At 53.1% G+C, this 16,049-nt stretch overlaps 1 protein-coding gene across 1 annotated transcript in view; it reads right to left on the bottom strand.

Annotated features, from left to right (window-relative positions):
* LOC118160154 (IgGFc-binding protein-like) overlaps nt 1–16,049 on the bottom strand; it is a gene marked incomplete at its 3' end in the record, with an annotated part of 18,849 nt that overhangs the window by 750 nt on the left and 2,050 nt on the right. The window contains exons 3-16 of the mRNA XM_035314691.1: nt 13,721–14,941; nt 12,879–13,222; nt 11,879–12,449; nt 10,710–11,311; nt 9,637–10,201; nt 8,410–8,999; nt 7,388–7,955; nt 6,744–6,943; nt 5,802–5,943; nt 4,907–5,238; nt 3,897–4,470; nt 2,894–3,492; nt 1,811–2,375; nt 586–1,187 (exon numbers count right to left, since the gene is read on the bottom strand). Coding sequence (XP_035170582.1) covers nt 586–1,187; nt 1,811–2,375; nt 2,894–3,492; nt 3,897–4,470; nt 4,907–5,238; nt 5,802–5,943; nt 6,744–6,943; nt 7,388–7,955; nt 8,410–8,999; nt 9,637–10,201; nt 10,710–11,311; nt 11,879–12,449; nt 12,879–13,222; nt 13,721–14,941 — 7,475 coding nt within the window. The remainder of the gene's footprint in view (nt 1–585; nt 1,188–1,810; nt 2,376–2,893; nt 3,493–3,896; nt 4,471–4,906; nt 5,239–5,801; nt 5,944–6,743; nt 6,944–7,387; nt 7,956–8,409; nt 9,000–9,636; nt 10,202–10,709; nt 11,312–11,878; nt 12,450–12,878; nt 13,223–13,720; nt 14,942–16,049) is intronic.

Raw genomic sequence — 16,049 nt, 5'->3', positions numbered from 1 at the left:
GGGTTGTAGGTAAAGGGGGGGTGGAGGTAAAGGCAGGGGGGGTTGCATCTTCTGCAATCTGAAGTGGGGTTGCAGCCGAAAGGGGGGTTGCATTTAAAGGGGGGTTTGCACTTAAATGGGGATCTGCATTTAAAATGGGGGGGTTGCGTCCTCTGCAACCCAAAATGGGGTTGCAGCTAAAGTGGGGATTGCATGCTCTGCAGCCCCAAACCCCATAATTTTAAATGCAAACCCCATCTGCGCGCTTTGCAACCCGAAATGGGGTTGAAGTGGGGGGTTGCACGCTCTGCTCTGCAACCTAAAGTGGGGTTTGCATTTAAAACAGATTTGCAATTAAAAGGGGGGTGGGGGTGGGGGGGGGGGTTGCATTTGAAATGGGCTCTGCAGCCTGAAATGGGATTTGCACCCGGAACAGGGCCGCAAGCCCGAGCAGCACCCTGGTGGGGACGCAATGCAGGAGTTCTCCGCCTCCAAGCAACGCCTTTGGGTGCACGCGGGATCCCAACAGGCTGCAGGAGCCAAACCAGGTACGCGCAGACCACGTGCACGCCAAGGACCCCTTGCACCAAGCCCGGCCCCCCTCACCTTCACCTCCCACTGCTTCCCCCGGCTCATGCTGACGGTGACGCCGTGCACGGTGATCAGCAGCTGCTGGGTGAGCGGCTCCGGCCCTCTGTGGTCCTTCTGCACCCGCACCATGAAGGGGACCAGCTCCACCTCGGGGCCGGCAGCTTCGGCCGCCGCCAGCGTGTAGGTGCAGGAGCCAGCAAAACGCAGCGAGTGCCCGTCGAAGGTGCGGAAAGAAGCGGCGCCCAGCACCTCGCAGCGCCCGCAGGTGCTGGGGTAGCAGCCCCGCACGCCGTCCTGCACCATGCACGACTCCCCCTCGCCGCAGCTCGCCTCTTGGCACTCCACCTCCCCGTTCCCTTGGCAGGTGCAACGCTGGCTGCAGCGCGGGCAGGAGAAAAACTCCTCGCCCTGCTGGTAGTAGCGGCCGTCGTGCAAGCAGCCGCAGCGGGCCAGGGGGACGCAGCGGTCGCCGCTCTGCAGGAAGCCGGCGTCGCAGAAGCAGCCCTCGGTGCACGGGGACGATTCGTCGCAGCCTTCGTCCTCCGCCTGGCCGTGGCACGTGGCCGGGCAGGACGAGCCGCAGAGCTCGTAGTGTTGGTTCGGGGGGCAGACGGGGCCTGCGGGAGGGGGGGGCGAGATGGGTGCAGAGTCCCACATCTGTCTGTGCCCGAATCCCTCCACGCGATCCCCAAACCCTGCAGAAATGTGACCCCAAATCTCTTCCTGAAATCCCCAAACCCTGCAGAAATGTGACCCCAAATTCCTTCATGCAATTCCAAAACCCTGCAAAAACGCAAACCCAAAGCCCTTCCTACAGTTCCCCAAACCCTCCAAAAATGCAGTCCCAAATCCCTTCCTGAAATCCCCAAACCCTGCAGAAATGTGACCCCAAATCCCCTCCTACAATCCCCAAACCCTGCAGAAATGTGACCCCAAATCCCTTCCTGCAAACCCCAAACCCTGCAGAAATGTGACCCCAAATCCCTTCCTGCAAACCCCAAACCCTGCAGAAATGTGACCCCAAATCCCCTCCTACAATCCCCAAACCCTGCAGAAACGTGAGCCCAAACCATGCACTCAAACCCCAGACTCTTCGTGTAGACCCCACACCCCTTTGTGCACGCAAACCCAACACCCTCCCTGCATGCACACCCCGATTCCTCCGTGCGACCCCAAACCCCTCCGTGCACGCGTGCCCCAAAGCCTCCTTGCAACCCCCCCAGCGCCGAGCCCCACGTACTGCAGAAGGCGGCCGTGCGCCACGGCTTGATGCGAATCCCCTGGCTCTGGCAGGCGGTGACGTAGGCGCTGATGGCGCGGCAGACGGTTTCCTGGTGCCCCTTGTAGAGACACGTGTCGAAGAGGCAGTCGTCGAAGTAGGGGGCCGGGTCGATGGCGCTGTGACAGGCGGCGAAGGGTCCTTGCTTCTTCACCAGGACCCCGCAGTGCTTGTCGCCGCGGTAGGCGCGCTTCTCCGCTTCGGTGCAAGTTTGGCAATCCTTGGTGCAACCGGCCGAGCAGCCGGGGACGTTGGCCACCTTCCAGGAGTCGGCGAATTGGATTTCGTCGGTGACCGAGCTGCCGTCGGGCAAAGCGAAGTCGTCCTCGGGGTTCCCGTCGGCGTTCCCGCAGAGCCCGCAGACGGACCGCGAGTAGGTGCTGGGGAGGATGACCCTGGCGTAGCTGTGCCAGTCGAAGGTGACGATGACGTCGAAGTCGGTCTTGATGAAGCCGTGGACGCCGCTGATGTAGGCGCTGAGCTGGTTGCCGTGGGTGAAGGGCAGGTCCACCAGGACCCCGTTGACCTGGAAGGGGAGAGGAAGGGCAGGAGGACGCCATGCGATGGGCGTGCAACCCGCCCAGGTGTCATCCAATGAGCATGAAATCCAACTGGATGTCTCATGATGACCTCGCAGTTCAATTGGACACTGTGCAACCATGGCCAGTTGTCTCCAGATGCCCTCAATACCCAAGTAGACTTCTCCCAACACCCTTGAGACCCAACTAGATGTCTCCCAACTCCCTTGACACCCAACTAGATGTCTCCCAGCGCCCTTGACACCCAACTGGACGTCTCCTGATGCCCTCAACACCCAACTGGACGTCTCCCAAAGACCTTGCAACTCATCCACACGCCACACAACGAGCTTGCAACCCAACTGGATGCCATGCAACAGGTCTGTAAGATGTCTCGTTGGATTTCTATGACCTTGCAACCCAACTGGACGCCACACAAGGAGCCTGCAAGCTGCCTAGGAACCACGCAAGGAGCTTGCAACCCAAAGAGATGCCTTGCTGCAACTGGATGCCTTCCCCTCCCTACCTTGAGCTTCTGGGGGTCTGCTTGGCTGAGGCTGAGGGTCATGTTGTAGACCTTCAAGGTGACCTCCTTGGTGTAGGAGACCACACGGCTGCCCCGGTTGTTATTCTCCACCGTGACCATGAAGGGGACAAGGGTGGGGTCTTCGGAGCAGAGGGCGGCGAACTGGTAGACGCAAGTGCCCATGAAGTCGTAGCGGCGCCCGTCGAAGGTGGTGTAGTGGGGGTCCCCAGTGGCCACGCAGATGGAGCGACCCTTGGCCACGCACCGCCGCACGCCCTTCACCACGGCGCACTGCTCGCCCGCCTTGCAGCTGGTCTCCTTGCACACCACCATGCCCAAACCGGGGTCGCACCTGCACCGGGAATGGCAGGTCTCGTCGTCCCAAAACTCCTCGCCGGCTTGGTAGTAGCGACCGTCGCGGGTGCAACCGCAGTCGGCCACCGCCACGCACTGGCCACCGCTGAGGACGTAGCCCTGGTTGCAAGCACAGGTCTCCACGCAGGGCTGGGTGCAAGAGGCGGGCGCGTCCCGGTTGGTGCAGGTGGCCGGGCAGGCGTTGCCACAAGCTTCGTAGTGGCTGTTTTCTGGGCAGGGTAATGCTGCAGGAGGAAGGGGGGAGAGGGGGGCAATTAGCTGAGGGGTGGGCAGAAATGCAGCGGGGTTGCATGCATTGCAAAGTGTTTGTGAGCACCAAGCATTTTTCATGTAACATCCCGAGGATGAACATCGCATCTCGCATGAGGCATGCAAGCACCCCGACTACTTTGCACGCGGTCTCCTGGGGGATTGATATTGCATTGTGTGAGCATGCTTTGCAGGCAACCCTCCCTGGATGGATGACTTTTGCAAATGCACCAATTATTTTGCGCGCACCATCCCAGAGCTAAATATTCCCCCCCTCCCCCCTTGCAAACTTGCCAAGCACTCGGCACGCATCATCCCATGCCGGATATTCCCCCTATTTTGCAAAACCGCATCGGCGAGGAGGAAGCCCATTGCTCACAGCAGCCCGACGGGGTCCTCCAGTCGTGCACCACGACCCCTTGCTTTTTGCAGGTGGATGCATAAGCCTCCAGCGCCTTGCAGAGGATGCTTTTTGCCCCGTCGCTCATGCACACGTCGTAGAGGCAGTTGCGGAAGAAATCCCTGGGTTTGACAACATCGTGGCAAGCCTTGAAGGGCCCCTGGAAGCTTTTTTTGATCAGGCCACAATACTGGTTGCCACCATACAGCTCCTTCTTCTCCTCCTCGCACACGGGGCAGTCGCCTTCACAGAAATCCCAGCAAAACGGGTCATCGTCGGGGGCTTTCCAGACCTTGGCCCAATCCACGATGGAGGCGGTGAGGTCGCCACTCTGCTGGGGGACGTCGTCCTCCGGCTTGAGGTTGAAGTTGCCGCAGAGGCCGCAGGTGTGCTTATAGTAGCTGCTGGGGAGCTCGATGACCAGGTGCCAGTTCCAGTCGTACGTCACCCGGAGGCCGAAATCGGTCTCCAGCACGGCGGTGAGCCCGCTATGGAAGAGCTCCAGCCTGCCGTCCTCCAGGCTCACCGGGAGCAGGGTCTGCACCCCGTTCACCTAGGGAGGGGGAGCATTACATGTGAGCGTGGTGCACGGGTCTGCGTGCTCCTGGGGTGTGCAGTTATTTTGCATCCACGCGCAATCATTTTTGCTGGGCGTTGCCTTACCCAATTTACGCACACCAGCTGCTATCGCAGACCCCCTGGAGCTGTCCCACCTGCTTTGAGGTTTCTTGCACACCTTTTGACTTCCCCAGGGGGCAGAAAACCACCCCACAGTGCCCCATGTGAGGCAGAGCATTCCCCTTGCACCCCAGCATTTCAAAACTTCACGTTTTGGCTCAGCTGATTCAGCCAAAAATGACGGTGGCCTTGATGGAGCACGTGATGTTGGCCATGATGGAAGAAGGGGTGGGTAGGAAAGGAGGTGGGGATGAGACGGGTGTGAAAGGAGATGGAGAAAGGCCAGTCCTGCCCGTTTTAAGCCAACTCACCCTAATTTTGCCCGCTTCCCTTTGACGGATGGAGATTTGTTGGCCATAGACCTCAATGTTGGCCAAGCTGATGTAGGAGACGGATTTCACCCCACCTCGGATGTTGTTCTTGGCCTCCACCTTGAAGGGCACCAACTTGGTGTCGTTCCCACAGGATTCGGCCATGGTGTAGGTGCAGGTGCCTTGGAAGTCGAAATCGTGCTTGTCGAAGGTGTGGTAGTGGGGGTCACCCCAACCCCAGCAGGTGGCCACCAGGGATGGGATGCACTTGGCCTGGCCGTCCTCGAGTTTGCACGTCTCCTTGGGCCGGCACTGAAGGGCTTTGCAGGGGTCTGGAAGGAGAAGAAATGCCCCCGGGGGATGTTCTGGTGAGGAGCACATCCCGTGTCATCACGCAAACTAAGCGTCTTCACTGACCTTGAGGTCTACCAAGCATCTTCTGCCCCCCCTTGGGCTTTAAGAGGCTCGGCAGCTCTGAGATGCAAATCAGAGCACAATAACCCACCCCTGAGCCCAAATCCCCCCTTTTCAGCTGTCTCCCCCCTCCATTTCGTGAGGAAAAGCATCAAGATTGGTTTCATCCTTACCCAAGATCCTTCCTGCCCTTCAAGAAGATGCCACCATGGTTAGAATTGGACGTATGTGTGGACCCAAAGCAAAGAGGTGGCTTTGCTGAAGCCCTTTGTTTCTCCCAAATCCTCCCAGCACATTCCTGACCATCTTAGTGTTGAGATGGGATCTGTGTCCTCCATCCCCCCTTGCTGTAGGGTTCCCACCTCAGCCTGCACCTTTATCCACGCATCCCAGCCAGCCCCAGGATCTTCTCTGGCTCAGAGACCCCGTGCCCCCCCCCCCCCCCCCCCCGCCCAACTCATACAACCCCATTTTTCCTTACTTTGGTTGATGCAACCCAAGACCCCGTCCCGAATTTCACAGGTTTCGTCATCGCTGCAACCGTGGCTCTCGCAGGTCAAGCCCTTGCCGGGGACGCACGTGCAACGCAACTGGCAGTTCTCCTTCACGACCGACTCATGGGGCTGCAGGGTGGGAGGTTGCAAACGTTGCGATGAGAAGTGCAAATCACAAGGCGTAAATGCATAAAAATGTGGAAATAAAACCCGGGGACCAGATCCTTAATCCACCCGTTATTAGAAAAACTGCCTCCCTCTTGGAAAAAGAAAAAAGCCTCCTTTCTATTTATCCACTGATTTTTGCTCCAAAAGGAGCTGATTTGGGGTGATTAGGATATTTAGAAAAATGTGGGAAATTTAAGAACTTAATGTTTCTTCCACGTTCTCCTGCAGAGAGAAAAATCAGGTCAGCTGAGACACGGAAGAGTGCTCTTTTTTTTTTGGTCTTAATGTGCTCAAAAAGGGGAAAAAAAAATGCATTGAGATCTACCAGAGCAAATACGCAGCTTGCAGGAGGCAAAATTGCTGAAGGATGTCTTGCTTTTGTTGCAAGGCAGGAGTTTGGGACAAATAATAATAATAATAAAAATAAAATCTGCCTTTTTTCACCTTCCCTAAAGGAAAAATATATTATTTAGCACCTTCAGCTGTGGAATGCATCACATCTATCTGCAAGCATCCCCGGCTGTGCTAGCACTTTTAAACCAAGCGATGAAAAGATGTGAAAATGCCTCAGTTTTCTCCATAATGAAGAGCAGAATCACTTGGCGGATGGAAGATTTTGTGTTTTTCTTTGTGCAAGGTGTTTTGTGCCATGCGCAAAGATCTTTGGCGGTCACTAGGCTGCTATGCAGGCGGGAAGAATAAAACCAAATAAAATTGATTAAGAAAACCCAAAGTCCCCCCCAGCCTCGAGACTTGATTACCTTATAGTATATCCCGTCCACAAAACATCCACATTTGTCCTTGGGGACACAGGCATTCCCGTCAAATGTGTACCCTTCGTTGCAGCGGCAGCCTTCGGTGCATTTTTGGGGGCATTTGGAGGCATCCACGAGCCCCACGCAGCTGTTGCTGCAGTGGTTGGTGCACAGGGAGTAGCTGCTGTCGGCCGGGCAACTCAAGGCTGGAAGGAAAAGGATGATTGTCCCCAACATGAAGGTTGGGCAGCCCAGGGTTGCACCCGAGGGAGACGGTGGAGCCCCAACATTGGTGAAAATCCACCCCACAGGGGCTTGGGTTGGCTTTTCCGATTTGTCCCCGAGGGGAACCAAAACCCACCCCACTGATACTTGTGTTGGCTTTTTCCATTCACCCTCAATGCCAACAAAAGTGCATCTTATTGGCATTGCAAAGTCTACCCCCGCTTACTCAAAGCACCAATCAAAACGCCCCCTCACGTTGTTTTTTCACCCAGTATTTTCATGCCACCATCATCATCCCAACACCACGCTTTGATGGTGCTTCAGCTCTCAAGACGCCGCCCCTCTGAATTTATTCTTCAATTCATCCCAACGGGGTGTGAATTCCGGACCGTGGAGGACGGTTCCCACCTGTGACCCCCACTTACGGCAGAAGGAAGGTTTCCTCCACGCCTCGATGGTGACGCCGGCATCTTGGCAGGTGGATACGTAGCTCTGGATGCTCTGGCAGAGGACGTTGGTGTTGCCGTCGGTGAGGCAGAGGTCACGGATGCAGGCGTCGAAATACGGGGCTGGGTTGATGACGTCGTAGCAGGAGGAAAAGGGACCCTCAGGGACCACGAGGATGCCACAGTAGTTGGGTTTCTGGAAGACCTCCTGCTTCTTCTCCGTGCAGACCGGGCAGTCATCTTTGGAGCAGTCGTCACTGCAAGCCACCTCGGGTGTTTTCCAGGCAGAGCCAAAGGCGGTCACATCGGTGGCGTTGTAGCCATCGGGGAGGAAATAATCGTCATCTTGTTGCCCGTTGTTGTTGCCACAGAGCCCACAGAGGTGGCCCTTGTAGCTCTGGGGGGCTGTGACCCTCACATGGTGGAGGAGGTCGTAGTATACAAAGAGGCCGAAGTCGGTCTGAAGAAGGACGCCCATCCCATGTTGGTACACCTGGACCCGTCCCCCGCTCAGGTTGACCGGGAGGTTGTAGAATATGGAGTCCACCTGGGACAGAGAGAGAAATCCCATGGTGAGCCTCAGGGAGGAGGACGCGGGGGTAGGAGCAAAAAAAAAACATCGGGGGAGACACCTTCCAACCAACGTTTTTATGAATTTATGGCTCCCAGTTGGCAACTGGAAGGTGAAGTGGGGATTAAAATGGCTTTCTGTTGGACATAAAGGTAAGTTCTTCTCTCCATCAAGGAAAAAAATTTGGATCTCTCGTGTTTGCACCCAAAAAGTGGCGAGCCCCAAATTTGGCCTTACTTGGACCATTCAGTTCTTGCTTCATGCCAAAGCCTGTAGACTTTGACACCAGCTTGCAACCAAGAAGAGGTTGAGCATGAAGCACAACTCTACCAGGCTGTCCCCTCTGTCTTGATGCCAAAGTCAACATTAGGCTGCAGACTTTGTCACCAGCATGTTCGCGCCCATGTTGGGCCACCAACTTCCTCCTTACCATGACTGTTCCCGTCTTGCCCCATGCCATGGTCAACGTGAGCCCGTAGACTTCAACGGACAACGCTTGGATGGTGGAGACCTTCCTTTTCTGCCGGGCATCCTTCTTGATTTTCACGACGAAGGACTTCACGCTGTCATCACCGGCACAGGTCTCGGTGAGGATGTAGGAGCAGGTGCCGGGGATTTCAAAGGCCAACCCATCGAAGGACACATAGCTGCGGTCACCGGTGACCGTGCAGGTCCCCAGGGTGGCAGATTGGCACTGGGTGACGCCGTCGACAACTTTGCATTCGGTCTCATCGGTGTCAGGAACTGCCTCGCAGAGCACAGAGCCGTTTTCCTGGCACTGGCATTTCTCCTGCTTGGTGGGGTGGAAAGTCTCCCCCAGCTTGTAGTAGAAGTCCTGGTAGAGGCATCCGCACTGGGTCAAGGGGACGCACTCATCGCCACTGAGCACGAAGCCTTCGTTGCACACGCATTCCTCCCTGCAGAGCTCGGAGCACTTCACCGAGGTGTAAATGCTGCTGCAGATGTGGCTACAGCTCTGGGAGCAGAGCTCGTAGTGGCTGTTTGCAGGACACAAAATACCTGCCACAGGACAAGGGGGGTCGTTAGGAGCAAGGAAATTACGGGCCAGATCCAAGAGGTTTCCTCTAACTGGAGAGAGTTGGGCCCAGAGATGAGGTTGGCTAGAAGTAGGCTTTTTTCACCCAATTGTTTTATGGTTAAATCTCATCTCTTGCTTGCTGTGGACACAAGGGAAGAGATGTCCATAAGGGAGGTCTCAGCCCTTTTCAGTGGGGGTTTAAACCCCCGAACCATCCATTTTTTCCCCATTATTCCCTCAAGCAACACAATTGCTACCACGTTAGGTTCCTAATTGAGTTTCGACACCAGTCCCTCTCCCTTAATACAGAGATTTTTGGTGCATTTTATAAAGATTTGACCTCTAAGCAACCCAGGCAATTAGCCTCGACTCTCATTTTAGCCAAGAATTGGTTCTTATCAGGACCAAATCGTTTGCCCACCGTAGTTGGATGAGGGTGTGCATTGGCTGTGGACAGTGGCAATGGGTCCAAGATGGACTTTGTGTGGGATAAAACACCAAGTGAGACCATTCCCACCTCTGGTTCATCTCACTTGGGGTCTGTCCCAGGACTGGGGCTCCCTTTGATGCTCATGACCCTTTGTGAAGCCAAAAACCCCTCCAACTGTCCCAGCTTACTGCAGAAATCGTCTGTCCTCCAACTCCCAATGGTGATGCCGGCGGCTTGGCAGGTGGCGGCGTAGTGGCTGATCTGCTGGCACACCACAGCTTCCTGGTCTGGGAAGAGGCAAAAATCGTGCACGCAGTTTTGGACGTATTTGAAGGGGTCCACCTGAGCGTGGCAGGCTGCGAAGGGCCCGTCCACTTTCGAGATGAGCCCACAACCCTTCTCTGCAACCTCCTGCTGCCTCATGGCCTCCATCAGGGTGGGGCATTGCTCCTTCGACAGCTCCACGCAACCCGGGACGTCAGTCACCTTCCAGCTCTGCCCGAGGGCGTCGGGGTCTATTGTCGTTTGACCATCCTTCATCATCATGTCATCACTCATGTCCCCGTTGTAGTTCCCGCAGAGGCCACACAGGGCATCCGTGTAAGTGCTAGGCACCACCACGGTGACTTGGCTCTGCCAGTCGTAGGTGACTGTGAGGCCAAAGTCGGTCTTCACCACCGCATCCTGCCCACTTCTGTAGACCGAGATCTTCCTCTTGTGGTGGTATGGTAAGTTGGCCAATTGGTTGTTGACCTGGGGGCAAAAGCAAAAAAAAAAAAAAAAAATAAATTAAAAAATCTCTACCCATCTGTAAAGACAAATTGTGTTTTCATGCTGCCTCAGATACCTGGAATTTGGTCTCCATCTAAAGCACCCAAGTTGTTTAGAAGACTTTTCAGATCTAAAATTGATTTAGAAGACTTCTCATATTTAATCATCTGCCCCAGACAGAGGTGCCCACCCCACCACCTTTGAGATGAACGGTGCCTTGGCTTATCACATAACTGAGCTCCTAGTTGAGGTGAAGACCTTGAATGAAGACCTAATATTTAGGCAATTAAATCTTGATTAATGCAGGGTAAGCGGACCTGGTAGCTCTGGATATCAGCAGCATGGTTGGAGAAGAATATTCAGCCTTATCCAATACAGGGGGGAAAAAATGAGGCATGAAGGTGGAAGAGTAAAAATGGGAAAAGGAGGCTGGGGTGAGGAGCAGGAAGTGAATGTAGAAATGGGATAAAGAAATGTTTGCTAAACTCACAGTGATTTTGTTGGGGTCCTTCTGGCTGATCACAATGCTTTTCCCATAGACTTTGACCTTCACGAGAGCGATGGAGGACAGAAGTTGGTCGTCCTGGTGGTTGTTCTGCACCAGCACCTGGAAATCCACCAGGTCTTGGCTCTTCTTGCACAAGCCGGTGAACTGGTAGACGCACGTGCCCTGGAAGATGAACCTCCCACCGTCAAAGTCCTTGTAGTGAGTGGTGCCATACGCCGTGCAGTTCCCGTAGCTCATGGGGTAGCAACCCTGGATGCCCTGCTCCACCCGGCACTCTTCCTGGGCATGGCAGCTGGCCTTGCGGCATACAGCCGTCCGCGTGGCCGCGTCGCAGACGCAACGCTTCGTGCAGGTGTTGTCGCCCCAAAACTCCTCGCCGAGGCCGTGTAGGCGGCCCTCGAAGACGCAGCCACATTCGGCCTGGGGGATGCACTTGCCAGCGTCCAACACGAAGCCCTCCTGGCACTCGCAGGTCTCCACGCAGGTCAAGGCACTGCAGTCGGCCGGCATTGCGGCGTTGTTGCAGGTAGCGGGGCAGGCGCTGCCACAAGACGTGTAGTTGCTGTTCTCCGGGCAGGACAGAGCTGTTGAAGGGACAGGACATCACAGTCACTATGAGTGGGTTGCTCCTCGGCAGTAAGGAAGTGAAGCAGAAAGGGAAGAGTATCTACGTGGACTTTTAGTAGCCCCCCGTGGGCTTCCTGGAGGCCCTGTGGACTTTATGGGCTTTCTGCATGGATTTTTGGGAGTTCACATGGACTTTTGGGAACCCATGTGGACTTTATGGGCTTTTTGCGTGGACTTCTGGGAGCCCACATGGATTTTATGAGCTTTCTGTGTGGATTTTTGGGAGCCCACATGGACTTCATGGGCTTTCTGGGAGCCTCTATGGGGACTTGCCTTATTAATTTTTCTAGCCCTCTTTTCATGGAACTCACAGCTTTTTCAGGCAGTTTTGTGGCAGCCTGATTCAAAGTGACCCACTTCAGAGGGTCAACCATCCTCATTGGTGCAATCACAGTTGATTCATACCCATTCTCTGCCCATTCCCACCCTAATTAGCCTTCACCTTAATTCCGCCCACCCTAATTAGCACCACGGCAACTTGCTCGCCCAAAGGGAGGATTTTCTGCCAACCAAGAGCTACTCACGACAATGCGCTGGCGTCCTCCAGTCATCAACAATGATTCCCTCTTCCCGGCAGTCATCTGCGTAGGCTTTCAGGGCTTGGCACAGCATGGTATGGAGCCCATCATTGACACAAAGGTCGTAGACGCAGTTGTTCAGGTAGTTCTTGGGGTTGATGGCAGCGTGGCAGCGCTGGAAGGGCCCCGGGCTTTGGCTGAGCAACCCACACAACGCCTCCACCTTGTACTTCTTCTCCTCATCCCGTGGGCACCGCTTGCACTCGCCCATGCAGCTGTCAAAGCAGTTGTTGCTGTTATCGTGCACCTTCCAGCCCCAGCCCAGATCCTCGGTGTTCTGCGCTGCCTCCCCGTTGGGCAGCAGAGCATCATCCTGGGGGTTGCCGTTGCTGTTGCCACACATCCCGCACACTTCGTTGGCCAGCGCGCTGGGGATCTTCACCACCAAGTGGTCATCCCAGTCGTACAGGACATTCAGCAGGAAGTCGGTTTTAATCAGGACGGACCTGCCCTTCTGCTGCAGCTGGAGCTTCCCTTGGGCGAGGGAGATGGGGAGGCGGGAGTAGTGGTTGTTCACCTGGAAGGGGAATGAATCAGATGCAAGGTGAGAAATGAGATAGGTTGAATTTCGAGGTGTTTTCTTGCAAGTTGTGAGTCTCAAATTCAAGAAAAAATACAAAAACAAAACAAAACAACAACAACAAAAAAAAAAAAACGCATTTCCCCTCCACCATCCCCAGTTTTCCCCTCTCCTTGTGCAGAAATCTAACAATCAGCCAAGACCAAAAAAAAAAAGAGGTGGGATCAAGGCAACACCATTTTCCTTCAGAAGATGCGAAGACGGCATTGGTTCCACCCACACTAGGGCCAAGGTGGCAAAGGCAATTTTCCTGCCACGCAAGAAATGCCCGCATGGTAGCATCACCTGCTCACACACAGGAAATATGTTATTCTAGTGAAACACCACAGTATTTCTTTGGATTTCTTATTTTTTTTCCATGCGTACCCTCACAAACCCGTCCTCGGACCTGACCACAGTAATGGTAATGTTGTAGACGTGGACAATCACGACGCCGACGTAGGAGACTTTGGGGTTAACCCTGTGCTCGTTTTTGGCCTCGACACTGAAGACGGGCAGGTCTGGGTCCATGTTGCAGCTCTTGGTCATGGTGTAGGTGCACGTGCCCATGAAATCAAAGGTCTTCCCGTCAAAGGTAAGGTAGTGGGGATCGCCGGTGGCCCAGCAGGTTGAGAACGTTTCCTGGATGCACGTGGGCACTCCTTCCACCATCTTGCACCTCTCCTGCTCCTTGCAGACGATGTCGGCACAGGAAAGCGTGGAATAAGTCGCTGAGAAAGAAAATAGATGGTAAGGAAAAGCAGAAGCATCCGTGAGAAAAGCCAGTGGTCTGCAAGGCACAATGGTGGGAACGAAGCATAGAAGGGTCAGTAGGTTGGAGGCCAGTAATTAGTGGAATACCCCAAGGGTTAATACCAGGTCCTGTTTAATATCTTCATATGAATATATTAATATGAAGATATTAATCGCATTAATGAAGATATAAATCATTACAGCTGGATGGTGGGACAGAGCATCCCCCAGGGACAGGAACACAATGGGTTCCAGGTGAACATCAGGAAGAACATCATTGTGCTGGTGATGGAGCACTGGCTCCAACCCAGTAAGGTGGTGGAGTCTCCTCCTTGGAGGATCTGGACGTGACCCTGGGTGACCTGCTTGAGCATGGGTTGGACCAGCTGGCCTCCAGAGGTCAACCTCTCTGTGGTTCCACAGAACAAGAAGCCACCATCTCACAGCCACATCACCACGCGTTGAGCCCTACTTACACGTGGAACAAAGGCCAGTGAAGCCAAAGCCTCTGTAACTGTAGAAGCCAAAGACCAGTAGCCCAAAGGTCGCAGGGTGGTACTCAGCGCTCTGGATCTCAGACGTCTTGCTGATGCTGAGCGTGGTCCAGGAGAAGTCCGAGCCGGGAACTTCGTGCCACGAGCTCTTGAATGTCTTCTGGTTGACAGTGATGGCGTGTGCGTCCGCCTTCCTGGCGATGATGAGCGCGTAGTTCTTGTACTCATTCAGGCTGTTGACCCAGTAGGACGAGCAATAGCTGATGATGGGTGGGATGTTGAGTAGGAAAGGGTCTTGCCTCAGTGAGCCTTTTTTGGCACCAGTGAAGAAGAAAACCACCTGAACTGCAGCCGAAGCGCTCACGTAGAATGGTGAATTTTGACTCACCTCGAATTTGTAGACCTCACCGGCCAAGATGTCCTTTGTGGAAGCTGAATCACCCAAGTGGTAGGAAATGGAGGTTTTCTCAGCCGCCACAACATAGACATAATCGTTGACCTTCTGCAGCGGGTTGGGGGGGACGACGTAGGTGTCCCCCCACGCGGTGACTGGCAGGAGCTGCTCCACCACGTAGTCACAGTCCGTGCGCATCTTCACGCAGGTGTGTCCGCTGAGGACGGCCACGACGTTGTCCGACGTGATCTTGGTGCCCGACAGATCATCGGTGCTTTGCAGCTGCAAGCTCTGGTATGGCTCCAAGGAGACACGGAGAACTGAGCCGGGGGAGTAAGTCGTCCCTCTGAAATAAGCACTGCCCTTGAAGGTGATGGAGATGAAGGTCGTGGTCTTCCCAGCCACCACCACGAATTGTTTCCAGCCATCTTTTGATCTGGCATCTGGCGTCACCACGTAGTACTCAGTGCCCAGCTTGTTGACGGGCAAAACCGCGGTGGCACCGATGCTGTAGGGCTTGGAGCTGGTGAAGACCATGGAGATGTCCTTGGTGGACTTGACCAAGATGCTTTTTTGTGAAATCCGGCTCCCGATGAGCTCCAGGGAACTGGGGATGTGGAAGGAAAACGTCTCGTCTTTCCCGAGGGTGACGGTGTCGTTGAGGGTGTCGTTGTTCGTCGTCACCGTCACTTGGGTGGAGTCGAAGTAGGAGGTGATGAGGAGCTTGATGTCGGGGCGGGTGGCTTTCTCGTTGTTCTGCGGGAAGGCGACGAAGAATTCCTTGCCGCGAAAAGTTGCGGCTGAAAGACCTGGAAAAAATGGGGGACAACAGTGGGTTTGGCTGCAGAAATTATAGTAGAGAATTCTGCAGGAAAAAAAAAAAAATCTGAATTAAATCTTTTTTTTTTTTTTTTTTTCTTAAAAAATTAAAATATAAATTTGTGAAAAAAAAAAAAAAAAAAAAAAAAGTATTTTTCCCCTAGCAGAATCTTTGAGGAGAAAGTTCTGAGAAATGAAAAATAGGAAATAAATGTTTTTGTTGTTGTTGCAGAAATTGCAGCTGAAATTTCTGAAAGTAGGGAAGTAGGAAATAAAGTTTTTTCTTGTTGCTGTTGCAGAAATACACAGTTAAGAAGTTCAGAAAAACTAAAAAAAAAGTTAAAAAAAAAAAAAAGCTTTTGATGCAGAAATTGCAGTAGAAAGTTTTGAGGTTTATTTTCATCTTTATTTTTCCCTCATAGTTTTTAAAGCATGCAGTGAATGGGTTTTTCCACATAAATTATAGCACAAGAACCGAAATACGAAGAATAGCGGCATTTTGCTGAAGAAAACTGAAGTTAAAAAGTTCAGGGAAAGGAGGATAAGGTCGGCCTGAATACAGTGATTTCAGCAGAAAAGTCAAGGGGGAAGCACCAGAAAAAATAAAAATAAAAATAAAATAAATAAATAAAAAAAAATCAGCAGAAACTTGCCATAGAAATTCCTACTAACACAGTTAGCAATAGCTATTTTCCCCCCAAAATAGGTAAAAAGGATCTTTTTACAGTAAAGAGGCCCCTTAGCTTAGAATGAAACAAATAATAAATGATTTTTGATGAAAATCAAACAGGTTTAAGGGGCTTTTAGGTGAAAAGTAATTTTTTTTTTTTTTTTTTTTTTTTCCTGACCTTCCCCTCCTCCAAATAAATGGGGTTTATATATTTATATATTTCTGGAAAGGAAAAGGAGGATTTTTTTTATAGAATAAAGAGGTAAATGGGACGTTTTTAAACCAAGAAAGAAAAACCCCAGGGAATAGGTTTATTTATTTATTTTTATTTTTAATGTAAACCAAAGACGTAAAAAGGGCTGTTGGGTGGGAAAAAGGAATTTAGGGCATTTTTCTGCACAAAAAAAAAAAAAAAAAAAAAAAAAATT

The sequence above is a fragment of the Oxyura jamaicensis genome, unplaced genomic scaffold, assembly GCF_011077185.1.
Source record: "Oxyura jamaicensis isolate SHBP4307 breed ruddy duck unplaced genomic scaffold, BPBGC_Ojam_1.0 oxyUn_random_OJ102134, whole genome shotgun sequence".
NCBI classification, from domain to species: domain Eukaryota; kingdom Metazoa; phylum Chordata; class Aves; order Anseriformes; family Anatidae; genus Oxyura; species Oxyura jamaicensis.
The sequence above is the reverse complement of the archived record's forward strand: the minus strand, read 5'-3'. Positions and strand labels throughout refer to the sequence as shown.